This window comes from Schistocerca cancellata, chromosome 7 (genome assembly GCF_023864275.1).
Source record: "Schistocerca cancellata isolate TAMUIC-IGC-003103 chromosome 7, iqSchCanc2.1, whole genome shotgun sequence".
NCBI classification, from domain to species: domain Eukaryota; kingdom Metazoa; phylum Arthropoda; class Insecta; order Orthoptera; family Acrididae; genus Schistocerca; species Schistocerca cancellata.
The window spans coordinates 246669649-246695108 of record NC_064632.1 but is presented as its reverse complement, the minus strand read 5'-3'; the positions used below and the strand labels follow the sequence as shown (position 1 = coordinate 246695108).

Sequence of the window (25460 nt, the reverse complement as noted above, 5' to 3'; positions counted from 1 at the left end):
TATATATGCCTAATTATGCTGCCATATTTGATCAATGGAGTATGAATATTTGTTATATGACTGTCTGAATGAAGAGCAGCTTTGACATTTTAACAGAGTTGAGTGACATAGTCATAAAGTGCACCGGATGTGCAGAGGGGAGGAGTGAGTTCAAATGCCTATTCAGTCATCCAGATTAAGGTTTTCCTTTGTATCCTGAAATGGATTAAGGGAACTGGCAGAAAACCTAATATTCCTCTCCTTGTGTAACAGTTATTTATAAAGTACAAACATTTAGCTGTAAACAGCACAAAATTTCTGAAGGACTACCACAAATAATTTGAAACACATTCACTGAAGTTAGTGATCCCAATATACAGTTGGGTGGTATCATGACCATACTAAGATTCTGAATGGTATTCACAGTTGAAATCAAAAGCACAGTCCATCATAACTAAATGTAGCCAAGGATGCAGTGAGTGCAGCATTAAATTGGTACCACCAAGCAACTGTTGCTTATCTGACTCCACCTTTTATCTGTGGTATGGCATGTGGCCCATGTCATGCACCTTTTCCAGTTCCAGTTGACATATGGTGCAAAGCCCCCAATGGAGAAGCACTATCCATTGATGGTATCGGAACTGTCAAGACAGTCCTACTACATGACAACTGACATGCACACACCACTGCACATACCAAGGATAAGGTTCAGCATTTCTGTTGGGGACTTTTCACACTACAATCCTGACCTTGGATCCAATGATTTATCATTTCTTGCACTTGAAAAAATGGTGCAGTCGAGAATGGTTTGAAGATAACAAGGAACTTGAGACCACTGTTGTCAACTGATTTCATTTTCAGGTAGAGAACTTCTGTGCAGTGGGGTTGAAGAATCTAGTGTAAAGTTGCAAAAAGTGCTCAGAAGCAGTCTGTGAGAAATGGATAAGTAGGATAGTAAGAAAGCAAAACCATCAATGACATTCAACTTTAAACAAAACACTACCAACTGGCTATATACTGGCAAAGCAAAAGCATTTTTAATGTAATCATTAGTATCATTTATTCCACAAAAATTATTCCATATATATCCATTAGTCATATTTCCAGTTCTACCTGGAAATTACTTTTACTCTTGTGGTTTTGAATTTCACAGTTCATCCTAAATTTATAGTTAATAATAACCATACATGCCATTATTGAGTAAATGTTTTGACATATTAATGCAAGAATCCCAAGGCCCTGAAAAGGCTTTAGTAAGATGTTCAGTTATCAACTTTACATAAAATTTTTAATGCACACATCTGTAGAATAAATATTTCTTTTTTTACTTTCGCTGCAGTGCCTTAGTAGACTATGCCATATGGCGGTTTCGATGAAAGTATCCTAGCAATCTAGTTCCCATGTCAACTACATGAGAGACACTGCAAAACAGGGTGATCTGAACTTATCCATTGAAGATGTGATATCTACCTCTGAGCTTTTTGCCTAACTTATATGCATGCTGGTGCCACTTCAGTTTATTACCTATCTACACATGTAGGCATTTTGCACATGGCATTTCAATTAGAATAGGGGAAAGTGCCCCAAAATGACGTAGTAGGGCAAAACAACATAGTGGCCCTTTTTTTTTTTTTGGGGGGGGGGGGGGGGGGGGCACAGGATCATAAACTTTGGTTTGCTTGATAGCTTGTAGTGGCTACACGTTGGCCACAAGCCATTAATCTTTGCCTGCTTCCATTTGGTGATGTGAAATGCACAGGAAGCCATATTTGAAGTCAATTAAACCAATATTTCTATTAGCAAACTTTCAAATTTGTTAAGTGGTGATTATTTACGTGGAAAATTTACTATCTGGAGGACAGCTTATAAAGGTAAGTCTTTAAATCTGTGGCAATATTTTAAGGGTGTGTTCATTAATTTTCGAAGCTATGGCCAAAGATTACACTTGTATTGAAGAGGGCAAAATGACACAGAGACTGCAGAGACATTCCTCCAGGAGATTTCTCCAACTCGTTCCACTTCTGGAACACCTAAGAAACGCAAAGCTGGCAAAGGCTGCCAGGAGCTCACTGCAACACCAAACCTGCAAGTTCTGAAGGAAAATGAGTTCCAGAAAAGGGAAAAGTAGCTGAGAAAATCAAGCAACATTTGGTTATGGTCCCCCCCCCCATCCCCCCCTCCCCGATGAAGGAGTAGCTGATATAAACATCTGTACCGATGAAGAAGAGGATGCAGGGCTGCAGCTTGTATTTACTGTTGTGATTTATACAACCAATCAAAAGAAAGGGAAGTGTGGCTGAAGTGTGAAGTGTACGAGCTGCTCAAAATGGAGCCATGCTGACTGTGCTGGACTTCCTAAGAGTACAAAAAAGTTTGTGTCTGAGTTGCGCCAGTAACATTTTTTTTTTTTTCTAACTAATTGAACTGAAAATACCATCCATCAATTGAATACTATTCAAATGTTAAATGTGCTTTGTAAGATTCTACGTTCCTGGAAATAATTTGCAATACATCTTGGTATATTTTACTAATGCACATCCTCAATTTGGTAGGATTATGGTTCCAAGACTTAATTAAACTATAATATATGTTTATGCTATAATGTATGCTTATGCTAGCAATTTATTAATATAAATAAAGGAATTATCCTGCCGAGAGAAAAGGTGTGTCATTTTGCCCCACCGGATAGCCCAAAATGACACATTGGCGTTTTTGAAATTGAGAGTTCATAGCAAACCAATTATTTTATACTGAATTCTTTATGCATATGCTACTGTAGAAATCTCAGTGAAACTTAAAATTGCATTTATATAATTTTTATTGGCAAATACTAGCCATGAAAGACAATTAACTTTTTTGTATGTCGTTTTGGGCCAATTTCTCCCATGCCAAGTGCCATCTGTTTTTGGTACCTGGTAGTTATTCTTATTTGTCTGGAATTGCACACTATGAGTTTAGATTAGGGGCTAACTATTTGGCATGCATCAGTTGCAAGCCTGTTTCAGTGATCTACAGGCTGTGGCTGATCTGTATGTGTTCGAGCCCTCCTTCGATATACTTGTATTTGTAAAAATAAATGTTTTTTATGAGTCATCCTATGTCTTTGGCAAACTATTTATGTAGGTTAAGAACAGAAGGGGGCTAAGTACAGAATTCTACAGAACAATTGACTTAGCAAAACTGATGTCTGTTCATGTAAGTATAGAAGGTCAATCAAATTTTATGGATCTGTTTTCAATTGTTTTCAGATAGTGTTATAAATTCACTGAATTTAATGATAGAGGATTTGAATCTAGTGCCACCTGTCTTGCAGTCGTTCTCAAAAGGGAGTTGAATATCATTTCTCTCACAAAATTAATTTATTGTTGGATTTTTTGTGAACTGTGCATGATGTTTGCATTTTTTTCATGACAGTGAACTTTGCAGTTGCTTACAGCATACCTTAAAGTCTTAATTAGAGCTAGTCTTCAATGTTAAATAAAGCTCTCTCTTACTGGTACAAGATACTTTGATCCCAAATGTTACACATACCTTTTTGAGGCTTTAGCTGTAATTCTCCATTGCAAGAGTATTTTAATGAAAGAATTAAATTTCTCTTTTAGCGGTGCCCCTAAGTAAACTTTTTCCTACTGTTTATCCAGCATATTCACCTTGAATAGTGTGATTCTACAAAACTGCACTCTCATATACTGTAAACGAGATCCCTTTGTGGAATATAAATAATCGAAGGACTAAAGGTAAAAACTCACTGTAAGGTTAAGGTTCTGAATGGTTGCTAGGCAAGCTATCGGATGTTCTTCTTCAGAGCTAGATAGTACAGAACACACGCACTGTCCTGGCAGATTACATTGCATTGTCACTGCAGCTCAATTTGTGCATTGCCAGTTTGAAATTTGCAGCCAGACAACTCACTCTATATTTGACAAGAGAAGTGGACATCCAAATGACTATAGATAACTAACTCTCACTCTACCCATACTGGTCAACTGCCTTTACCTCTAGTGGTAGGAATTTTTTCATTGAGTTAGCATGCTTCACCACACAACCACATTTGTTTAAAAAAATGGCATGAATCATACTTACATTGGGCTGTTTGCATTTGATCCCTATACAGAATTCCCCAAAAACCAAGTGTAGCCAAGTTTAAGTGAAGAAATTACTGACAAAGAGTGTGAAACTTTCTTGCTGAGATCACAAAAGTCATTGGGGACTGCAATCAACAGCTGAAGTTAGTAACATCAAACTAAGGAACATTCTCTTTACAGAATCAGTGTAGATCTTGAACAAACTGCTGCCTAAAATTTCCAAGAAACTGAACGTGTTTTGTGATAATTCAGTGGTCAATAAGAAATTTATATTTTTTAAGTGAAGTGAAAAAATCAATAGGAACAATGTCGTGACGTGGGTCCAAGGAATTCCTGTTTCTTTGGATCAATTGTAATAGCTTAATAGTAAATATGGTTCATGCTACTTTCAAATAGTTTGTTTCAGGCCCATTTTCCTTCACTTTCAGATCTATCACAGTAGCCTATGCATATAAGAATATGCCACAATGCACGATGGCAGAGGAGGACAGGGTTCATTTTCACAGACACAGTTTCACTGCACTGGTATACGGAGATTTTTAATGCAGGATGATATAGTCATTATGAAGTTGACTGCAATCCTACGTCATGAATATGTGTATACCACAACAGTTTCTGATCATGATAAAATGGTAAACATTCATGGCCTGTAATGTTGGCTGCTCACTGGCAACTGTGCTTACAACTACGGTGCAAACAGCTGGGGGGTTGTGGCTGTTAGATGTCCATAAGTATCCGACTTGACAACTAGCAAGTCAGTGGACTGGTCGTGCTTCAGCTGCAGACATCTTTTATTTGCATGACCTAGTTTTCAACTTACAAACGCATTTTGTAGTGTAAATGTCCCAAAGACATTATTCATACCTTCTGGTGTATATTAAAACAAAGAATCTGCTATCACCAAAGAAATTAGGTGGTATTAAAAATCCAGTGAGATCTTACAATATGTTGTTGTTGTTGTGGTCTTCAGTCCTGAGACTGGTTTGATGCAGCTCTCCATGCTACTCTATCCTGTGCAAGCTTCTTCATCTCCCAGTAACTACTGCAACGTACATCTTTCTGAATCTGCTTAGTGTATTCATCTCTTGGTCTCCCTCTACGATTTTTACCCTCCACGCTGCCCTCCAATACCAAATTGGTGATCCCTTGATGCCTCAGAACATGTCCTACCAACCGATCCCTTCTTCTGGTCAAGTTGTGCCACAAACTTCTCTTCTCCCCAATCCTATTCAATACTTCCTCATTAGTTATGTGATCTACCCATCTAATCTTCAGCATTCTTCTGTAGCACCACATTTCAAAAGCTTCTATTCTCTTCTTGTCCAAACTATTTACCGTCCATGTTTCACTTCCATACATGGCTACACTCCATACAAATACTTTCAGAAATGACTTCCTGACACTTAAATCTATACTTGATGTTAACAAATTTCTCTTCTTCAGAAACGCTTTCCTTGCCATTGCCAGTCTACATTTTATATCCTCTCTACTTCGACCATCATCAGTTATTTTGCTCCACAAATAGCAAAACTCCTTTACTACTTTAAGTGTCTATTTCCTAATCTAATTCCCTCAGCATCACCTGACTTAATTCGACTACATTCCATTATCCTTGTTTTGCTTTTGTTGATGTTCATCTTATATCCTCCCTTCAAGATACCATCCATTCCGTTCAACTGCTCTTCCAAGTCCTTTGCTGTCTCTGACAGAATTACAATGTCATCGGCGAACCTCAAAGTTTTTATTTCTTCTCCATGGATTTTAATACCTACTCCGAATTTTTCTTTTGTTTCCTTTACTGCTTGCTCAATATACAGATTGAATAACATCGGGGAGAGGCTACAACCCTGTCTTACTCCCTTCCCAACCACTGCTTCCCTTTCATGTCCCTCGACTCTTATAACTGCCATCTGGTTTCTGTACAAATTGTAAATAGCCTTTCGCTCCCTCTATTTTACCCCCGCCACCTTTAGAATTTGAAAGAGAGTATTCCAGTCAACATTGTCAAAAGCTTTCTCTAAGTCTACAAATGCTAGAAACATAGGTTTACCTTTCCTTAATCTTTCTACTAAGACAAGTCGTAAGGTCAGTATTGCCTCACGTGTTCCACTATTTCTACGGAATCCAAACTGATCTTCCCCGAGGTCGGCTTCTACTAGTTTTTCCATTCGTCTGTAAAGAATTCGTGTTAGTATTTTGCAGCTGTGGCTTATTAAACTGATTGTTCGGTAATTTTCACATCTGTCAGCACCTGCTTTCTTTGGGATTGGAATTATTATATTCTTCTTGAAGTCTGAGGGTATTTCACCTGTCTCATACATCTTGCTCACCAGATGGTAGAGTTTTGTCAGGACTGGCTCTCCCAAGGCCGTCAGTAGTTCCAATGGAATGTTGTCTACTCCTGGGGCCTTGTTTCAACTCAGGTCTTTCAGTGCTCTGTCAAACTCTTCACGCAGTATCGTATCTTCCATTTCATCTTCATCTACATCCTCTTCCATTTCCATAATATTGTCCTCAAGTACATCGCCCTTGTATAGACCCTCTATATACTCCTTCCACCTTTCTGCTTTCCCTTCTTTGCTTAGAACTGGGTTACCATCTGAGCTCTTGATGTTCATACAAGTGGTTCTCTTATCTCCAAAGGTCTCTTTAATTTTCCTGTAGGCAGTATCTATCTTACCCCTAGTGAGATAAGCCTCTACATCCTTACATTTGTCCTCTAGCCATCCCTGCTTAGCCATTTTGCACTTCCTGTCGATCTCATTTTTGAGACGTTTGTATTCCTTTTTGCCTGCTTCATTTACTGCATTTTTATATTTTCTCCTTTCATCAATTAAATTCAATATTTCTTCTGTTACCCACGGATTTCTACTAACCCTCGTCTTTTTATCTACTTGATCCTCTGCTGCCTTCACTACTTCATCCCTCAAAGCTACCCATTCCTCTTCTACTGTATTTCTTCCCCCATTCCTGTCAATTGTTCCCTTATGCTCTCCCTGAAACTCTGTACAACCTCTGGTTCTTTCAGTTTATCCAGGTCCCATCTCCTTAAATTCCCACCTTTTTGCAGTTTCTTCAGTTTTAATCTACAGGTCATAACCAATAGATTGTGGTCAGAGTCCACATCTGCCCCTGGAAATGTCTTACAATTTAAAACCTGGTTCCTAAATCTCTGTCTTACCATTATATAATCTATCTGATACCTTTTAGTATCTCCAGGGTTCTTCCATGTATACAACTTTCTTTTATGATTCTTGAACGAAGTGTTAGCTATGATTAAGTTGTGCTCTGTGCAAAATTCTACCAGGTGGCTTCCTCTTTCATTTCTTAGCCCCAATCCATATTCACCTACTACATTTCCTTCTCTCCCTTTTCCTACACTCGAATTCCAGTCACCCATGACTATTAAATTTTCGTCTCCCTTCACTATCTGAATAATTTCTTTTATTTCATCATACATTTCTTCAATTTCTTCATCATCTGCAGAGCTAGTTGGCATATAAACTTTTACTACTGTAGTAGGTGTGGGCTTCGTATCTATCTTGGCTATAATAATGCGTTCACTATTCTGTTTGTAGTAGCTTACTCGCATTCCTATTTTCCTATTCATTATTAAACCTACTCCTGCATTACCCCTATTTGACTTTGTGTTTATAACCCTGTAGTCACCTGACCAGAAGTCTTGTTCCTCCTGCCACTGAACTTCACTAATTCCCATTATTTCTAACTTTAATCTGTCCATTTCCCTTTTTAAATTTTCTAACCTACCTGCCCGATTAAGGGATCTGACATTCCACGCTCCGATCCGTAGAATGCCAGTTTTCTTTCTCCTGATAACGACATCCTCTTGAGTAGTCCCCGCCCGGAGATCCGAATGGGGGACTATTTTACCTCCGGAATATTTTACCCAAGAGGACGCCATCATCATTTAATCATACAGTAAAGCTGCATGCCCTCGGGAAAAATTACAGCCGTAGTTTCCCCTTGCTTTCAGCCGTTCGCAGTACCAGCACAGCAAGGCTGTTTTGGTTATTGTTACAGGGCCAGATCAGTCAATCATCCAGACTGTTGCCCTTGCAACTACTGAAAAGGCTGCTGCCCCTCTTCAGGAACCACACGTTTGTCTGGCCTCTCAACAGATACCCCTCCGTTGTGGTTGTACCTACGGTGCGTCTATCTGTATCGCTGAGGCACGCAAGCCTCCCCACCAACGGCAAGGTCCATGGTTCATGGACAATATACAACACAGAAATTAAGTGATGGTGAAACTGGTGGAGAACATACTACTTACCATATTAGAGGTGCAATTCCACTGACTGCATCCCATTTGAGAAGACTTGAAGAGAATGGGGCTGCCACTTGCATGTCTGCTGTGTCATGCTTAGCTTACATTAGGAGCATCTCCGGTTGAGTTTAAAGTTAAAAATTTGCTCTTTGAGATGGTTGTAAGATTATATGAGGGACGTTCAATAAGTAACACAACACTTTTATTTAACTTCTCTAATTTCAATTTGAAAGAATGTGGAATTTGTTGTGGGACATAATGGAATATCCCCACTTCAGCCCCTAAAATTTCATGAAGTTCCGACAGTTGGCAGCGCTATACATAGCCTTCAAATTGGTGCTTGTAACAGAGGTGTGTTCGAAGCAGAGAGCTCTCATTGAGTTTCTTTTGGCAGAAAACCAGAGCACTGCAGATATTCATAGGTGCTTGCCACATGTCTACAGAGACTTGGCACTGAACGTAAGCACAGTGAATCATTGGGTGAGGCATCTGTCATCATCGCAACAAGGTCGTGCAAACCTGTATCATCACCTGCATGCAGTCCGCCCGCACACAGCTGTGACACTTGCTGTTTTGGAACATGCAAATACTTTCATGCAAGGTGACTGACAGATCACAATCAAACATCGTGCTGCATAATTGGAAGTCTCTGTTGGTAGTGCTGAAAACCTCATCCATCAGTTGGGGTACTCAAATGCGTGTGCCCATTGGGTTCTTTGCCACCTAACAGAAGACCATAAAGAGCAACAAAGGGTCATCTGTGTAGAATTACTTGCACATTATGAGGCTGATCATGACCATATTTTGTCAGTCATCATCATAGGTGATGAAACAAGGCCCGTAACTTCGAACTGGAAACAAAACAGCAAACCATGATTTGTGCCACACCTGCGACTCTGAAGAGGTTTTTCTGTTCGATGTCTTTCCTCATAGTGTGACAATCAACTCTGAAGTTTATTATGCCACCATCAGGAAATTGAAGAAATAACCTCAGGATGTTCAACACCACAATGCAAACAAACTTCTTCTCTATGACAATGCAAGACCTAAAACAAGGCTGCATACTCAAGAGGAGCTCACAAAACTTCATTCCACTGTTCTTCCTCACCACCCTATAGCTCGGATTTCACACCTTCTGACTTCAATCTCTTTGGCCAAGAAGCAGTACATGGATGATGGGAAACTTATAAATGCAGCAAGATGTTGGCTCCTATGTTGACCCATAAAGTGGTACCATGAAGGGATACAGGTCCTCCCAGTATGGTGGTATAAATCAAATGGAAAAAATAAATAATAAAAAGAGGGTTTTACAGCCAAAACAGCAAGGAATAATATGGTGTAACGGAATTCTGAATTAAGCCAACCTACTTTCAGCATAAAATGTGTTGTATTACTTGTTGAACAGTCCTCGTATATTTAGTATTTATGAAAATACAGACTAATCACCCGTGGTCTAGGGGAAGCGTTTTCAATTAGTAACCAAAATGTCCTTGGTCCCGGATTTGAAACCCACCACCGCTTAAATTTTGATTAATAATCAGCATTAGTGGCCGAAGACTTCCGGCATAAGAAGTCACCCTCATTCTGCCAACGGCCTTTTCAAACGTGGCGGAGGAGCGGACAGAGGCACTATCTTGTCCTTTCGGTGGGAAACTGAACCTAAAGGCGAAAGACTCAGCAATGATCAACAGCATGAAGATGCAGAAGGCATTAAAGACACATAATGTGTACCCATAGGACATGTGACCTGTAACTGAAATAGTGTTATGATGATCTCTCCACTGGCAAAAGATTCCGGAATAGGCCCCCATTAAAATCTCTGGGAGGGGAATGCCAAGGGGGACATGACCATGAGAAAAGGATCCAATAACCAAAGAAAGTATAACGTTCTATGAGTTGGGGTTTGGAATGTCAGAAGCTTGAACATGGTAGGGAAGCTAGAAAATTTGAAAATGGAAATGCCAAGGCTCAATCTAGATATAGTAGGAGCCAGTGAAGTGAAACGAAAAGGAAACAAGAATTTATGATCAAATGAGTATAGGGTAATATCAACAGAACCAGCAAATTATATAATGGGAATAGGATTCATAATAAATAGGAAGTTCGGGCAGTGATTGTGTTACTGTGAACAGTTTAGAGATAGGGTTGTTTTTATCAGAATTGACAGCAAACCAACACTGACAACGACAGTTCAGGTATACATGCCGACATTGCAAGTTGAAGATGAAGAGATAGAGAAAGTATATAAGGATATTGAAAAGGTAATACGGTTTGTAAAGGGAGATGAAAATCTAATAGTCATGGGGGACTGGAATGCAGTTGTAGGGGAAGCAGTAGAAGAAATGGTTACAGAAGAATATAGGCTTGGGACACGGAATGTGAGAGGAGAAAGGCTTACCGAGTTCTGCAATAAATTTCAGCTAGTAATAGCAAATGCTCCGTTCAAGAATCGCAACAGGGGGAGCTATACTTGAAAAAGGCCAGGTGATACGGGAAGATTTCAGTTACATTACATCATGGGCAGACAAAGATTCCAAAATCAGATATTGGATTGTAAGGCATATCTAGGAACAGATAGAGACTCAGATCACGATGTAGTAGTAATGAAGAGTAGGCTGAAGTTGAAGAGCTACAGCAATAAGGAACAACTCAGAAGACAGTACAGTTGAAGAGGAATGAACGTCTCTAAAAAGGGCAATCACAGAAGATAGAAAGAAAAACATAGGTACTGTGGTATCGATAGCAACGATGCCATGGCGTATGAAAGTTATTAGGTTGGCACTACCACGAGACACTGACAACAGCGCCCTCTATCCGGTGCTGTGGGGCTCCGCTAGAGATTCTCCCCATGTGATCAACAGCAGACGGCCGGGACACTTAGCTTCAGCTTGAGACTGTGCTCATCTGTACAAGTTATGTATGCCTCTGTATTTATTCAGGCTCCAGTAAACCACTTTTACTTATGTGCAGTACCGATGTATTTTTCCTGCTCCTGCTCCTACCCATGCGCCGCCTTCCAGGCAGGATACAAAAGGTACAAAGAAAGTAACTGAGTAACTGTGAAGAAAAACATGGGTAACAGAAGAAATACTTCAGCTGATCAATGAAAGAAGAAAGTACAAAAATGGTCAGGGAAATTCATGAATACAGAAATACAAGTCACTGAGGAATGAATGTAAAAAGAAATGATTGTCAGAAGGACTGACTCAGCATACAGCGAAGTCAAATCAACCTTCAGTGAGACAAAAAGCAAGGGTGGTAACATTAAGAGTGCAATGGGAATTCCACTGTTAAAAGCAAAGGAGAGAGTGGGTAGGTAGAAAGAGTATATTGAAGGCCTCTATGAGGGGGAAGATTTGTCTGATGTGATATAAGAAGAAACAGCAGTCAACTGAGAAGAGATAGGGGATCCAGTATTAGAATGAGAATTTAAGAGAGCTTTGGAGGACCTAAGATCAAATAAGGCAGAAAGGATAGATAACATTCCATCAGAATTTCTAAAATCATTGAGGGAAGTGGCAACAGAATGACTACTCACGTTGGTGTGTAGAATGTATCTGACTTTCATAAAAATATCATCCACACCGTTCGAAAGACTGAGAGCTGATAAGTGTGAGAATTACCAACCAATCAGATTAACAGCTCATGCATCAAAGTTAATTACAAGAATAATATGTAGAAGCATGGAAAAGAAAACTGAGAATGTGTTATATGATGATCAGTTTGGCTTTAGGAAAGATAAAGGCACCAAGAGAGGCAATTCTGACTTTGTGGTTGATAGTGAAAGCAGGACTAAAGAAAAATCAAGAAACATTCATAGAATTTTCCAACCTGGAAAAAGCATTGGCCAATGTAAAATGATGCAAGATGTTCAAAATTCTGTGAAAAATAGAGGTAAGTTATAAGGAGAGACAGGTAATATTCAATATCTATAAGAGCCAAGATGGAATAATAAGAGTGGTGCGGCAAAGAACAAAGTGTTCAGATTAAAAAGGGTGTAAGACAGGGATGCAGTCTTTCACCCCTACTGTTCAATATGCACATCGAAGAGGCAATGACAGTAATAAAAGAGAGGTTTAGGAATGAGATTAAAATTCAAGGTGAAAGGATATCAATGATAGAAGAATTACATGATGTGAATGGAATGAACAGTCTAATGAGTACAAAACATGGACTGAGAGTAAATCTTGGACAGACGAAAGTACTAACAAGTAGCAGAAATGAGAAAAGCTCAAAACTTAACTTCAGGATTTACACTCACGAAGTAGATGAAGTTAAGAAATTCTGCTACTTAGGCAGCAAAATAATCAATGATGGACAGAGCAAAGAGGACATCAAAAGCAGATCAGCACAGGCAAAAAAGGCACTCGTGGCAAAGGGAAGTCTACTAGTATCAAACATAGGCCTTACTATGAGGAAGAAATTTCTGAGAATGTACATTTGGAGCACAGAATTGTATAGTAGTGAAACAAGGACTATGGGAAAACCGGAACAGAAGAGAATCGAAGCATCTGAGTTGTGGCGCTATAGGCGAATGTTGAAAATTAGTTGGACTGATATGGTAATTCTGCCCAGAATCGGAGAGGAAAGGAGATGTGGAAAACTCTGACAAGGAGAAGGGACAGGATGATAAGATATCTGTTGAGACATCAAGGAATGACTTCCATGGTACTACAGGGAGATGTAGAAGGCAAAATCTGGAGAGGAATACAGAGATTGGAATAAATCCAGCAAATAATTGAGAATGTAGTTTGCAAGTTCTACTCCGAGATGAAGAGGTTGGCATGGGAGAGGAATTCATGGCACGCCACCTCAAATTAGTCAGGGGAAAAAAAAAAAAAAAAAAAAAAAAAAAAAAAAAAAAAAAAAAAAAAAAAAAAAAAAACAACAACTCATGAGGTAATTCAATAATACATATTCATGGTAAGCAGACAGGCATTGTGCCAGTTTATAACACACTGCAGGTTATTCTCTGAGTCCACAATAATTTATATGGGTGGCACATCTTTATAAACAGCAGTACTGTCTGCAAGACAACCTAAAATTATCTGTTAACCGATTTATGAGTGTTGAGAGAACAAGCCGTCACTTTTGTTAAGGTATGCCAAACACACCAGGAGCTTTGTCACAGTATCTGACACCGACATTCTTAAATCTCAGGTAAAAGAATGAGTAAAAAAGTAAGTAATGTGGTGCATATTTTTATGTAGTGTGCAACAGAAAAAAATAACACAGTGTTGGTTAAAATGCCATTTAAATATTTTACAAAACAACAAATACACATCTGAATTAACATTAAAACAAGGCAGAATTAATATCTATTTACAAATTCCAACATTTACAATAAAAAATACAAAAAATTTACAGATATATTATAAACATTTATATTTTGAATATAAGGCACTTCGAAAATGTACAATAATTTATTACAAAAGGCTTACAAATTTCAGTCTTTCAGTAGAATGTGTAAAAATGTATAAAAATCTCTGGTTACATTCTCTTGTTTATCCATATACATATTTTGCTTATGAACAAACAGCTTATGTATTAACAGTCAGTTCAAAATAATACGTTTGAGTAGCTTTGAAACAAGAGACAATTGGAATGTATCACACAATATTACATCACTAAGGGCAAAAAGATGAAGCGATCACAGATGATAACTCAGAGTTCACAAGTGAAGTATGGAAGAGTGTGTGTGTGCGTGCGTGTGTGTGTGTGTGTGTGTGTGTGTGTGTCTGTGTGTGTGTGTGTCTGTGTGTGGAGTGGGTCAGTCAGTCATCAGACAGAAAACCTGTCTTTAGAAAGTCATTAGGGAAATACTGAAAATACAAAGTGAGAGAACTTAAAAAATGTCAATACTGAGTAAATGGAGATATCCAGATGTGATGACATTCAGCAACTACAAAATGGAAATACAATACAAAACAGTACTTGATAAATATGGACGGACTGAATGGTGTGCATCACCATAAAATTTACAGCTGGAATAAACCAGCTACTTTTGAGCAGACAGCTCTCAATAAAATGAAAAGCATGCAAAATAACTCTGGTGATAAAAGAAAAATACAATAAAATTGGTCAAAAGGGAAATTCATCTGCGAAAACAATAAAATTACAGAGAGACAAAATGGTTAGTCCATACTTACATTTGGAAGGCAAAATACCTCTACTGTTGATACAAACATTTGAAAGTGAAAAAATTAAACCTAGCTTTCAGAACTATTAATTCCTTCCTCAGGGAAGGAAGAGGAATGGATTGAGTTTAGTATGGGGGGCAGACATCTCAAACCCAAGGGTGACAGGGACCCATCTGTTGTGAAGAAGAGAGGAAACAATGGGAAAAGTGGGTGAGGTGTCAGACAGAGTCGGTCAATGATAGTATATCTGTTAACAATGTGCTAGCTTCAGTCCAGAGATGATAGAAGACCAGAGAGAAACCAGAGATAATAAAGGAAATGGAGAGAAATCAAATGGAGACCGTGTGTGTGTGTGTGTGTGTGTGTGTGTGTGTGTGTGTGTGTGTAAGAAAGAAGGGGGAGGGATGGTGGTTGAAGGTCATGCTCTGTAGCATGACTCAAGGAACTTGATGTCTGCCACACAACATGGGCTATTTGCATCTTTCTGTTTGATATTCATTTCCCTGATTTCTGAACAACAGGTTCATTTACCCTTATCCTCACAACAGATGGGCAATTCTCATTCTGAGATCCGAGTGGTGTCCCCCTCCTTTCTAACATTTCTCAATCTATTCTGCTTTCGTCCCAGGGGAAGGAATTAATAGCAAGACAGCTAAAATTAGTTTCTTCAGTTTTAAATTAGTTTATGGATAATGCCAGAATTTTTCGACATAAAGGAAATAAACTGCATGTGTCCTCTGATCGACAATGATGAAAAACTGAATAAATGATAACATTCATCAGATGGTATAATCAGACATGCGCAGTCTCAAACTTATGGCAGTTCTATGTACTTTTGTCCTGGCTACAAATAAGTACATGGTGCACACATGGTTTTAATTTGATTGTGCAGCCCAAAGAATAAAATACTGATTTCTACTTTGCGCTTCCAAAGGTATTATTAGTCCAAGTACACTTCTCTGGGGCTTAAAAATAAGAGCACATTTTTACACTACTCTAAAAGCAGTGTAAAAGTGTGTGTAAATCCACAGATAGCCATTTTCAGCAAGCAATAATACAAAACAATAGGAAAAAATATAGGATGCAATGGTCCATTCTGCAAGTGAGTTTTCAATAATCAACATTGTAAAATGGGAGTGTGTGACCTCATAAATGTATATATAATAATTTATCATGTCATGATCAATTAATTTTGTGCCATTTTAACATAATAAATTGTTATATAAAGTTTGTGAATTGCTACTTGGTCACAGCGTAATTTATGAACACTGGAAATGTTTCCTTACATGGATGACAATGCTACTAATATTGATCAAAACGGGTGTAGTCAAAATAACATGAGGACAACAAAAGTGAAGATAATGCATGACTGATACAACTATAAGTATCATAATAGCTGATATGCATATTCAGCAGAAATAAAATACTGAAAATATCAAAAAATTATTGGAATAAAGCAGAAATTCTTCCAGATACAAAATACCAAGTAGTTTAAAGAACATGCAGACAGAACGAATGACATAATATGTGTGTAACAGAAAAATTGTGCTTGCATTATCCACAAATCTGAACAAGTGAACAGTAAAACTTGCTAACGAATGTTGTAAGAATTTAAGATGACAGTTGGGTGAAGAATAACAAAAATCAATATATACAAGCTACCACAGGTAATTCACTTTAAAAATATATGTCATACAAATTGCAAGCAAAACTGGTTCAAAAACAGTTCTGTTTTCTGCTAATAGCACACACTGCAGCAAATAAAATCTATTACATGGAAATGAGCACACCTCAAGAGTAGATGCACTAGCCCCAAAGAAAATGGAACACATGCAGAATCTTGCTGATAACTTAAATTTTGAGTGATATGGCTTAATCCTGTGGGGGGGAAATCTCTCTGCAGCAGAAAGCAATAATGGAAAACATTAACCAAGCCAATAATGGCTAATACCTTGCAAATGCCTCAATTTTATAGGCTGATCAATATCCTGTGAGGAAGATTATGAATAGTCTGCAACAAGTTTTTAGCTATAAAACAATGATATGTAAAATCCAGGATGGAATGTAACAATACTGAAACAATGCTATGTGGAAGGCATTATTCTTTAAGCTGCCTTTTAACAACTCTCTTAACAATTTCAAACACGCAATGCAAGAATGTATTTATAAAAGCATATTAACAAGAACACATAGCAATTTAAAGATACAAATAGAACAAAATACATAAACACCATGAGAACTGAACCATATGAGTGTGATTAACAGTTACCATGAAATTAGCAGTTAGAAACTTTCATGTAGATACGTAAAATGACAGCAAAACAATGTGGTGAGTAGTATTCTTTCACATTCTGTTTGCTATTTTTCATTTTATGGATCCTGAATGGTGATTAATAAAGGATAATGAGGATGTTTGTGCTAATAAAATTAGGAAAATATGGCACTTTTTAAATAAATCACTCATGCTCAGAATTGCTGAAGAAGCTTTCACAGAAAAAACTGGAAATCTGTCACACATAATACAAACTGGCATCATTTTCATTTGTAGAAGTCAAATTATCCTACAGGAAAAAGGAACATACAGAGTACCTTAAAGTACACAAATTTTGAATATTGTACCAATTTTACTTTGTCTGGTTGGTGGCACTGTTTATTATATCTCGTTAGTTGACCTTATAAAAGAGTACGCAATGGAACAGTATGTTATTATTCAGATAAGGTAAAACAAATATGGGGAGTTTCGGTACCAAAGAGAGAATGTAGATTAAATTGTCTGGTTGTACTAATACTGCTGTTTTGGCAACAACAGCAATGTGAGGGAAGCTGCTTCACAGACTCTGTGGAATTAGATTTCCAGGTGTTTTCAACAAGAGAACATTCAGAGGAGCAGCACCATGCTCTGGATTCTGTAAGATGATGTGTAACTGTAAGCCTACTGAACAAGTGGCTCAAGAACTAAGCAAACACACTACCTAAGATCTGAGAACTCTCAACAGGATACTTGAGAAACAGAGATTGGGCAACAATTTCTGCAGTAAAATCAGCTTTAGTGGTGAGGTGCATTTTCTTTTAAGCAGGCTTGTTAACACCCGCAAGCAGTTTCAGTATTCTCTGTGACCCAACTATGATAATTTTACCACAGTTGGGTCACAGAGAACACTGAAATTGCTTGCGGGGAGCTGTTGCATTCATGGGTCGCTGCTGAGACTTTTGGGGCAATGGAGATATTGCTGTACTTTTTTGAATATTTAACAGTAAACAGAATGTTACAACAATGTATTAACACAGCTATAATGACTTCATTACACAGTGTGAGTGTTAAGCATATTTCGTTCATAAAGTTGGTTCTATTAGGCATCCAGCCAGGAAAAAAGCAAATTTGTTGGGAGAATGGATTCCTTTCTCGGACTGCTGATTCCTCACAACAGGGATGTGAATAACAAACCAAGATACTGTGATTTGTCACCATGTGATATCTATCTACATGAATTTCAAAACTTTTATATACATATCAACAAATCACAAAAAATTCTTGAGCTTAGGATGAGAGCTGTGTTAAACATATGAGTAATACTACATTTTATAGTTTATCATATAGCATGCACTTTACAATGAGGCATAAATAACATAATTTTTTAAATAAATTATTACATTTTTGTTTGATCCAAAAGTGGTGTTCTTTTTGGGAAACAATTTACGATATTTGTTGATATAAAATTTATAAAGTTACATACTGAGTAATTAATTCTCCACTACATTCAGTCTCCTTGACAGATTAAAATTCATCTTTTGTAGCTTGACACCAACCCAGATCCTTGCTTTTACAGACAATAGCCTACCAACTCAGCTAATTGATAGGATGAGCCTGTAAAATCAGTCAAAATGATTTGTTCAGTGTTAATCAGTCTCTCAATCACCATAAAAAGAGAATGGAGCACTAAAATTCTGTTAGCCAGACTCCCGCAAGAACCACTGAATATGGGGGAAAAGTACAATAACTATCTTTGCCAATTCTAGAAAAAACTTGAGTGCATGTTAAATCACACTGAGTGTTTTTGCCCATTTTTAATGAACTGCCTCAAAATGTAAATCTATGCTGATTTGTTATACGATTAAGAACAGAGATCACAATGTGTTGAATCAATGACATCAAGTTCCCAAACGACAGCAAAAATGGAAAAGAAATGCAGAAAGAGAAAAGTCTTACAGATAAGGAATTCAATAAAATATTTTGAATCAATAGTATTTTCTGTTGCATTAATTCCTTCTTACTGCAACATTAATTACAAGACATTGAATGTGATTTCTTGTTTGTTATAAAATAAAACTGATAAGGCATTCCTGACAGATAAGTAGGAACATATTAGTATAGAAATTATACACCACACACAAGCTCATTTGGGATTCTTACGTGCAATATCTTGAGAGAAAAAACTTTGGTTGCACATATGATACCTCTATTTCCCTGCATTACAGATGAGCTATTTCCTTATGTACCATAATAAATGCAACAAAAACCACAACTAAAATTCTTTTGCAACATCAAATAATTCTAATACCCTCATCTGATTCCAATTCAGTGGGACATTTGAATTGTACAAGGAAAGACAACTACTCACCACACTATGGCAATAGCCGCACACATGTAGGCTGTGTGTGAGTACCCTGACAAAGTACACAAGTTTGAGACATTGTTCCTATGCCTATCTGATGATTCTACACAGGAGTAGAATCTCATTCCTCATAATGTTTCCTCATAATGTTGTTTACTTTCCGCTCAGTATTATTTCAACAATGGAATATTTTCATGGTTGTAAGAAAAGGATTAATAACTCTGGGAAAAATTACAATCTGTCTATGGAGAAAATGATTGACATGCATTATGTACTACTTTTTATTTCTTTCAGACACGGTCACAGGACAAAAAAATATTCTGTGATTTTGTCTGAAAGACTAATAACTAACTTCTTTTCAACAGTGGGCATAACAGATTCTACTGTTACTTCTTCCAATTTTTCACCATAAACTTCCTACACAGTTCTTGCATAATGACTGTAATATCCTCCATTTAAATTTTTTCCTTTGAGGAAATTGTAATTCTGATTTAGACTGAGTAATAACTAAGAGATTTGCTAACAGGTAACACAGCATGTAATGAGAAGCATACTGTTAGCTAGTAACAAAATAAATAAGGATTAATACAATTTACAGTGTAGTAACATAAAAAATACTAATCACAGTTTTGTTTCATGCAGATCTCTTCTTACATAACCCCGATACGGCCGCATCCTCACAGGTCTCGAATGGTGCTGAGGCGGTTCGTGGTTGTGATGTGGAGTTTCATCTCCTGAATCAACATCCCCTGAAAAATATTAAGTATAATCAGTATATATGATGTGCACTAATTAGCTACTATTATGAAGTTTAAGTTGGTGATAGTGTTACAAAAATGATGTAATTGATGCAATAAATTGCTGCAAGCATGAAACTGAATAGTTGCCTTTCCAGCATAAACTTGTGTGATGTGATGGATTGTATCAAGCAATGGTAAATCCAGGATGGAATAATGACAGTATTATGAAAAAGGATAGATTTCTATTCACCATTTAGGGGAGACGTTGAGTCATGAGTCACAGACATGCACAACAAAGACGACTGAACACGAAAACTTTCAGCCAGAAGCCCTTCTTCTGAAATGCAAAACATACACAAACACACATTCACGTAAACACGGCTCACACACACACATGACCACTGTATCTGGCTGCCAAGGTCAGACTGTGAGTAACTGGGCGTGATGGTGGGGGTAAGGAGTATGCTGTGGTGGGAAAGGGGAAGGGGAGGGGAGAGCAAGGTACAGGTAGGGGACAGTTAACTGCTGTTTGTGGGAGCATACAGGGACAGGTGGAGAGAGGGTAAAGCAGCAAGGTGCAGTCAGGAGGCTAGACAGGGGGTGGAGGGGGGAGAGGACGGGCGCGCAGGAAAGGAAAAGGAGAGATGCTTGTGGAACAGAAGGCTGTAGAGTGGGAACATGGTTGGGGATAGGTGGATGAAGGACAATGAATAATGAAGGTTGACGCCAGGAGGGTTACAGGAAAGTAGGATATATTGCGCAGACAATTCCCAATTATGAATTGCACAGGTGGGAACTCTTCTTGCAATGTATCTGTCATTACCATAACTCTCCTGCCACCAATCTTCGTTAGTCATTGTCCTTCATTGATCTATCTCCCTCCCTGTTCCCACTCCACAGCTTTCTATTCCACAAGAGCAACCACCATCTGTTTACTTCTCTCCTTTTCCATTCCAATCCCCCACCCCCCTCTCCCTGCTCTCTGTCTAAACCTCCTGACTGCACGTAGCTACTATGCACTCTCTCCACCTTGTCCCTGTATGCGGCCACAAACAGTACTTTACCCTCCCTCATCTGTAACCTGCTCTCCCACACCATCACCGCCCCAGCCTAGTCCTTATCCCCACCACCCAGACTGCTTCTCCCGACATGTGAAGTTGCTTGCAGTCTGGCCTCGGAAGCGACCAGTGGTTATGTGTATGTGAGCTGCGTTTGCACGAATGTGTGTATGTCGTCTATTTTGGAAGAAGGCCTTCTGGCTGAAAACTTGTGTGTTCAGTAGTCTTTTTGCTGCGCCTGTCTGCAACTTGTCTCCGCTATATGGCGATGGAATGTATTCATTTTAGTGTGGTTTTTTTTTTTTTATTTTTTTTTTTAAAGTGACAATTTGCTCAGCTGTGTGCAACTGGCACAGAGGCCATTCAGAAGTGTTATTAAACGATTTTACTTGGATCCATTGGAAACTACTGCAGTCAATCTACTTAAAGGGCCAAATACGAAAGGTCAAGCAGCTACACACATACAAAACACAAAGGACATTTTACCGTCGCTAGAATTTGTGGACGCGACAAAGTGCTCTGAGCGTACGGCCTTGCGAGATTTGGGCCGACGGTAGTATTTGAACTCGCGGGGCAGTGTGTACGAGCGGGGTAACGAGATCTGCGAGTCCATGTCGGACGGGATGCGGTATGACTTGTACATGAGCATGGCCTGCTGGGCACCTGCACTCCCACTGTCGCAGCCGGCATCCTTCGCTCCCCGGGCCGCCGCCTCCGAGTAGCTCGATCCGTGGTCGCTGCTGCACTCCCTGGAAGAGATAAAACACAGCTGTAGCGTAAAATGAAATGAAAGACCGCACTTCATTAAATAATTAATTACCCCCCCCCAGCAGAAATGTCACCCACTCTTCAGAAAAACAATATATCGTACACTCAGCTAAAGCTACGTCGTGCTGAAGTGATGTCATAAAAGTTGCACGACAGGTCTTTTTTTATTTCTGGATTTACAGTACTAATATGGAACGTATGTTATTTTTATGTGATAACGACAGAAGCTGAAGACACGAATTAAACATTTTGCCATGGATCCAGCTTGAACCCAGGTGCCCTGCTTACTAGGAAGATGTGTTAGCCATTACTTGCATGCGCTACCCTACTCCAGTGGCCTCCCTAACATAAACTTCAGTCCACGCCATCAGCCTATTTTTCCCTTCTTAAATCGTCAGTACTGCTCTCCGGTGTTCGAATAGCACAACAGCTTTGTATGTAACGAGAAAAATCATTCCTGTACATACACACTGCAGTGCCAAAGAATCTGGTACAGGCATGCGTATTCAAATACAGAGATATGTAAACAGGCGGAATGCTTTGCTGCGGTCAGCAAAGTCTATATTAGACATCAAGTGTCTGGTGCAGTTGTTAGATCAGTTACTGCTGCTACAATGGCAGGTAATCAAGATTTATGTGAGTTTGAATGCAACATTATAGTCGGTGCACGAGCAATGGGACACAGCATCTCTGAGGTAGTGATGAAATGGCGATTTTCCCATACGACCATTTCAGAAGTGTACTGTGAATATCAGGAATCCGGTAAAACATCAAATCTCCGACATCGCTGCAGCCAGAAAAAGATCCTGCAAGAACGGGACCAATGATGACTGCAGAGAATTGTTCAATGAGAGAGAAGTGCAATCATTCCGCAAATTGCTGCAGATTTCAATGCTGGGCCATCAACAAGTATCAACGTGCGAGCCGTTCAATGAAACATCACTGACGTCGGCTTTCAGAGCTGAAGGCCCACTCGTGTACCCTTCATGACTGCACAACACAAAGTTTTACACCTCGCCTGAGCCCATCAGCACTGACACTGGACTGTTGATGACTGGAAACATGTTGCCTCGTCGGACCAGTATTGTTTCAAATTGTATCGAGCAGATGAATGTATACGGGTATGGAGACGACCTTATGAATCCATGGACCCTGCATGTCAGCAGGGGCTGTTCAAGCTGGTGGAGGCTCTGTAATGAAATGGGGTGTGTGCAGTTGGAGTAATATGGGATGCCTGATATGTCTAGATATGACTCTGACAGGTGACACATACCTAAGCATCCTGCCTGATTACATGCATCTATTCATGTCCATTGTGCATTCCGACAGACTTGGGTAATTCCAGCATAACAATGCGATACCCCATGTGTCCAGAATTGGTACAGTGTGGCTCCAGGAACACTCTTCTGAGTTTAAACACTACCACTGGCCACCAAACTGCCTGAACATGAACATTATTGAGCGTATCTAGGATGTCATGCAACATGCTGTTCAAAAGAGATCTCCACCCACTCGTCCTCTTACGGATTTATGGACAGCCCCACAGGATTCATGGTGTCAATTCCCTCAAGAACTACTTCACACATTAGTCGAGTCCATGCCATGTCATGCTGTGGCACTTCTGCGAGCTTGCTGGGTCCCTACACAATACTAGGCAGGCGTAACAGTTTCTTTGGCTCTCCAGTGCATAATAAATTGAAAATACTGATTGTTTAAGATGGGGAAAATAGGCTGAAGGCATGAATTCAAGTTTATGTTAGGGAGGAACTGGACCAGGGTAGCCTGTGCAGCTGTGTTGTCTATAGTGCTAGGGTGGTGTAATGGCTAACACGGCTGCTTAGTAAGCAGGAGACTCGGGATCAAGTCGCGGCCATGGCACAAATTTTTGACTCATATCTTCAGCTTCTATCATTATTGTGGAGAAAGTTGAGACTCAAATGTCTCCAGCAAAATTTAATTATGTTATTTTCATGTTACCTGGTATGTGTGAGTCCTCGGAATTACTTAGGCCGTGTTTCTGCATGAATTTACTACGTGATTGGGCTGTGCTTAGCAGTGCTGTTTGGGTTCTTTGCCCATTAGTTACTGTGACACAATGGATGCTAATTGTGAGCACTGAGTGAACATTAAATTCTGTGTTAAGCTCAGAAAAACCCCTAGTGAAATATGAACAATGATTAAGCAAGCACATGCAGACAAGGAACTTTTGAGGAATCACGTTTTTGACAGGTACAAAAGGTTTAATGGAGGCAGAGATTCAGTACAAGACGATCCCATTGCTTGTCGCCCATCTACAGCACATACTGATGCAAACATGGAGTGTGTAAGGCAGTTATTGCAAGAAGACCATCATGTGCATGGAATGTCAGAAGAAGTTAATTTGTATCATGATGTGTGTCAATAGATTTGACAAAAAAACTCAGGGAAACAGAAACTTAATGCAAAATGCAAAACTCATGTCTCGCATACTAACAAATAAACAGAAAGAGGAAAGATGAAGAATTTCTGCTGAACTACTGGACAGAGCCAGGCGTGATCCCACATTTCTGTCAAAGATTATTGCTGGGGATGAAAATTGGTGCTACCAGTATGAGCCTCACACAAAGCGTCAAAGTGCTGAATGGTGGGGCTCAGTTCACCAGCCTCAAAAAAAGTCAAATGACAACCCCAAGAACCAAGATGATATTTATCGCATTCCTTTATAGTAAAGGATTAGTTTACCTCCAGCATGAACCAAACTCTTCACATCAAAGTCTTGAAATAATTGCGACAAGCAATTCTATGCCACTGCCAGACATTCTGTTAGTGCCATCCCACTTCCGCCATATTTGCCCGACTTCTCATCTTGCAATTTTTTCATTTCAATGAATGAAAAGGCAACTGAAAGGAAAGCTTCATCAAGATATCACATACATCCAATGGGTTGTGACAAATGAGCTCACAAGCATCACAGCTGAAAAGTTCCACGATTATTTGCAGGGCCTCCAGAAACATTGGCAGCTGTATATAGTTACCGTATTTACTCGAATCTAAGCCGCACTTTTTTTCCGGTTTTTGTAATCCAAAAAGCCGCCTGCGGCTTAGAATCGAGTGCAAAGCAAGTGGAAGTTCTGAGAAATGTTGGTAGGTGCCACCACAACTAACTTCTGCCGTCGAATATATGTAGCGCTACACAGGCATGCGTTGTAGGCACAAAGATAAATACTGGCGCCAAAACCTCCGCGTCAGTAAATAAATTAAAAAAAAGGAAGGTGGAAGACGAGCTTTTTTTCTCCGCCCCGAGTTTCGACCACTGCATTTTCATACATTATCCAACGAAGTAAATACAAATTCTGTATTGTTCATCTTCGAATGTAGCAGAATTTCAATGTACTACGAAAATCCGACATGCAAGACTGTTTGGGATGTTTGTCAATATGGCCAACTCTACTTTCTGAATTTTTTCCTACCTGTGAGAAGAGATGGTTGCTAATAGGAACCTGATGAAATGTGAATCACATGCAGTATTCTCTTCACCATAAGAATAATACGAATATCAACATTTTGTCATGTATTCTTTCGTGTTTGCTGCTATCTCATTTAAATCCTGCCTGCCTAATAAACTACGAAACTAGAGTGAGACAACAGCAAACGCGGAAGAATATGCGTATCGTGTCATGTTTATATTTGTATTATTCTTATGCCTAATAGTGATACAGTCAGAAATGAAGCACAGCAACTGACTAGATTTTTAATTCTAAGATGACTCTAATTTCTGTGCAGAATTTGATGTACTAAAGAAGCGGCCACAAA

The 25460-nt window shown here is 39.0% G+C and overlaps 1 protein-coding gene across 1 annotated transcript in view; it reads right to left on the bottom strand.

Annotated features, from left to right (window-relative positions):
- Nucleotides 1-13595: 13595 nt before the first annotated feature.
- Nucleotides 13596-25460, bottom strand: part of LOC126092252 (uncharacterized) — a 31792-nt gene continuing 19927 nt past the window's right edge. The window contains exons 7-8 of the mRNA XM_049907763.1: nt 21387-21649; nt 13596-19851 (exon numbers count right to left, since the gene is read on the bottom strand). Coding sequence (XP_049763720.1) covers nt 19724-19851; nt 21387-21649 — 391 coding nt within the window. The 3' untranslated portion in view covers nt 13596-19723. The remainder of the gene's footprint in view (nt 19852-21386; nt 21650-25460) is intronic.